At 35.8% G+C, this 3,662-nt stretch overlaps 1 protein-coding gene across 1 annotated transcript in view; it reads left to right on the forward strand.

Annotated features, from left to right (window-relative positions):
• The first annotated feature begins 475 nt into the window (after positions 1-475).
• The window catches only part of LOC111406116 (probable NADH dehydrogenase [ubiquinone] 1 alpha subcomplex subunit 5, mitochondrial), a 5,292-nt gene continuing 2,105 nt past the window's right edge, over positions 476-3,662 (forward strand). Inside the window, exon 1 of the mRNA XM_023035333.1 lies at positions 476-847. Within this exon, the coding sequence (XP_022891101.1) occupies positions 529-847 (319 nt within the window). The 5' untranslated portion in view covers positions 476-528. The remainder of the gene's footprint in view (positions 848-3,662) is intronic.

The raw sequence follows: 3,662 nt of genomic DNA on the forward strand, positions 1-3,662 counted from the left end.
GTTCATTGTAATAATTATTTTCTTGATTTTTTTATCGAATTTTTATCTTTAAACTTTCATTAATTAGTATGTCTCGTCGTTGATGATAATTAATATCAAAATATTTTGTTTTCATCTTTTGAAATGAGTGAAAAATATTTATTTCGCACTTTTTATTTATTTTTTAAAAATATGATGAAAAATAAGTTGTTTTACGTTATTTCAAATCGACTTTTGTATATAAAACTATTATTAAATACAAAATATGTTAATTAATAAAAAGTTTGAGGATAAGAATATCCTAAAAAATCGTTAGAGATATAAATATTATAATGAACAAAGTAAGAACTTTAAGTGCAATTAAAATGTGGTGTAAGAAATAAAAATTGTGGTGCGAATATAATAATAATAATAATAATTATTATTATTATTATTATTATTATTTTTTAAAGTTAATTGGATATAAAAATATTCATAAATAAATAAAAACATGGGATTCACAATCAAAAGTCTGGGAGTAAACCAACCGAGTACATTTCCGGCGGAAAAATGTTTCTAAGGAGGATGGCGCGGCCGCTGATGATGATGGCAAAAGTGAAGGAGACGACGGGTATAGTCGGTCTCGAGGTGGTTCCCAACGCCCGTGAGGTGCTCGTCGGGCTCTACAACAAAACCTTAAAGGAGATCAAGGCGGTCCCTGAGGACGAAGGCTACCGTAAAGCCGTTGAGAGCTTCACGCGCCAACGCCTAAAGGTCTGTCAAGAGGAAGAGGACTGGGAGACCATCGAGAAGCGCTTAGGATGTGGCCAGGTCGAGGAGCTGATAGAAGAAGCTCAGGATGAGCTTAAGCTAATCGGTCACATGATAGGTATGCAGACATTTGAAACCTAATTTACATCTGTTAGTTTCCATTTTGTTTTCAAAAGAAGTGCCTTTTTCCTTCCTGTTGGTGAATTTTTTTCTAATTGGTTATATTGAGTAACAATTAATTTTGTTATTTTATAATTAATCAAGGAAGGAGAGAAATGTGATGCAAACAATCTAGCTATGAGTCTGGATTGTGTATTGTTGAATTGAGGTCCTAGAATTGCAACTGGGAAAAATCCGGCTGAATTCAAATTGTTTTTCGGTGAATTGAAATTCTTAAATTCGTGATGACAAAAGATGCTAAAGTGTTAAGAAAACTAATATTATTCATTATATCTTATTATTTTGTGGTGGTCACATTTTGCTGGTTTTTGAGATAGGTGAACTAGAGTTGTAAGCTCTGTCTACTTCTACCTATGTTTTAAAACTACATATATTTTGAACTTCAGTCAAAGTAGTTCGCCATTTTTTTGTTTGGACCCCTGGTTTCAAAGGACAAGGAAAATAGGTGGCAATGTGAAACTTGATTTTGCTTATCTTTCCTCTAAAAAAAATACTCGAAATTAAGTTTGAAATCATTTAGTGTTCACAGTTGCGTGAATAACTGAAGAAAAATAACATTTGACTTGTGAAAGTCTTCTCTTGATTTTGCTTTTGCACTAGTTTGGTTTGTCCTTTCCTTTGTATATAACACTGGGAAAGATTTTCCCCAGGGTTTTCCATTGTTCGTTGGATCCAAAAGGATCCTAAAAGTTTAGGTTATGAATGTGATACGTTCCTTCTGGATAAGAAGCTGTGAATATATATTGAAAGAGAGAAACATAGTATCTGAAGTATAATAGGTTGAAATATGTGTACTGATTGAAAGAACAAATGACAATTAGAAGAGAAACACTGAATTTTATTCACTAATATTAAAATGAAAAGAGTTATATTACAATTCCCTGCAACTATGAAAATGACATTATAGGGAAGGTGCCAATTCTCGATAGGTATGGCTTTCTCCTAATGGGTAATTCCCTCCTTTGTATCACCTTAACCTCTCTTATTTATGCTAGAGTTCCAACGGCTTCCTAACCGAAATACCCACCCAATACCAACCCCCTTCTGTAACAAAATCCTGTAACCACCAATAGGACTTTCTGGATGCAGCTCATAGCTCCTGTAACAGAAACTTGTAACTACTAATAGGACTTTTTGGAACCAAGTGACCGACACAAGTCACAGCTGTGCCCTTTGATTCCCTTCAGTGATAGCAGCACCTTTCTTCTTCCCCTTGTGTGTATATGTATGATGAATTGGAGGTCCATCGATACTCCCCTTCCCAAAACTTACATTGCCCTCAAGGTGAAATAAGGGAAACTACTGTCGAGTCAACTCATAGGGTTTCCACATCGCCTCAAAGATCGGCTAGTCCTTCCATTGAATCTGTACATATGAAGTTGGCTGTTGAGATTATGACACACCCATTATAGCCCAATTCATTATTGGGTTGCAAGGAAAGGGCGTACCCAACGACACATTTTCAATGGCTTTTCATAGTTGTGTGACGTGAAATACGGGATGGATAGGTGACTCCTTGGGTAATTGTAATTTATAAGCCATTGAACCAATGCGCGATAAAATCTGAAAGGGGCCATAATATCAAAGGGCAAGTTTCTCATTGGGTTGCGATGCAAAGGACCGTCGACAATATGGTCTCAACTTAATATACACCCTTTCGCCAACTTTAAACTTTACCCCCCGCGATGTCTATTAGTGGTCAATATTATCTTTTGTTGTGAACCATGAAGATGCATTTTAAGTTAGTCCAAAATCTCATTTCTATGTACTAATTGTTACTCAACCTAGGAGTTTACTGTAGATCCTTTTTCAAATTTTAACAATGTTGCTACCAGTTTGGAACAGAGTGAATTGAGATGAAGAGTGATAAGAAGAGTTGTACCAGAATTCTGCCCAAGGCAGCTACTGCATCCACTGATTTTGCATAGTAGATGTGCAGCAGCGGAGATAATCAAGACTTTGATTGAGAACTTTAGATTGGCTATCGAATTGGGGATGATGGTAGGCCGTAGATCACTTCACTACCCCTTATGCCCAGAATAATTCTGACAAAAAATGACTTATGAAAACCTTGTTTCAATAGGAAACTATTGAATTAGACATTCTATGTAGCCGTAATATTTCCTTTACGAACGTCCATGCCGTTGAATGTGCTACAAAAGGATGTTTATGACTAATAAAATGTGCTTATTTATTTAACTAATCAACCACCACTAAGAAAATATCCACTTCTCCCGACTTGGGTACCGCTCAATGAAATCCATGATGATGTCCTCCCAAAATTTTTGCGGGACGGGAAGTGTCTATAGCAATCCTCTTGGCGAAAGTGTCAGGCGTTTGTTCCTTTGGCATACATATGCACATAGGTATGAATGTCACACTTCATCCCTTCCCAGTGCACGTTTGCTGTATTTCGTTTATAAATTCTAGGGAGTTGGAATTTTGTCAAGGAATTATTGTTGTATTCAAGCCATTTGGCTCCTACAGCATCCTTTTTCCTGGTTTATGCTGAAACAAAAGTTTTGGATTAATCTTGTGCTGAACCGGGTATTTTACCTGTCCTGAGCAACTGCATGAAAAGTTATACGAAGTTGTATGGTTATCCAAACAATCCTTTCTATGACTTTTTGTTATTCCAATTTCAATTTTAGCCTACTATTTAGTCTTTGTTGGTAAACTTCAGTCTACTATTTTGCCCTTGTTTGATCCCCATTATTTTTAAAATATATTTTTCTCTCTCATGTTTTCAACCA

The sequence above is a fragment of the Olea europaea genome, chromosome 12 (genome assembly GCF_002742605.1).
Source record: "Olea europaea var. sylvestris chromosome 12, O_europaea_v1, whole genome shotgun sequence".
In the NCBI taxonomy this organism is placed as follows: Eukaryota; Viridiplantae; Streptophyta; class Magnoliopsida; order Lamiales; family Oleaceae; genus Olea; species Olea europaea.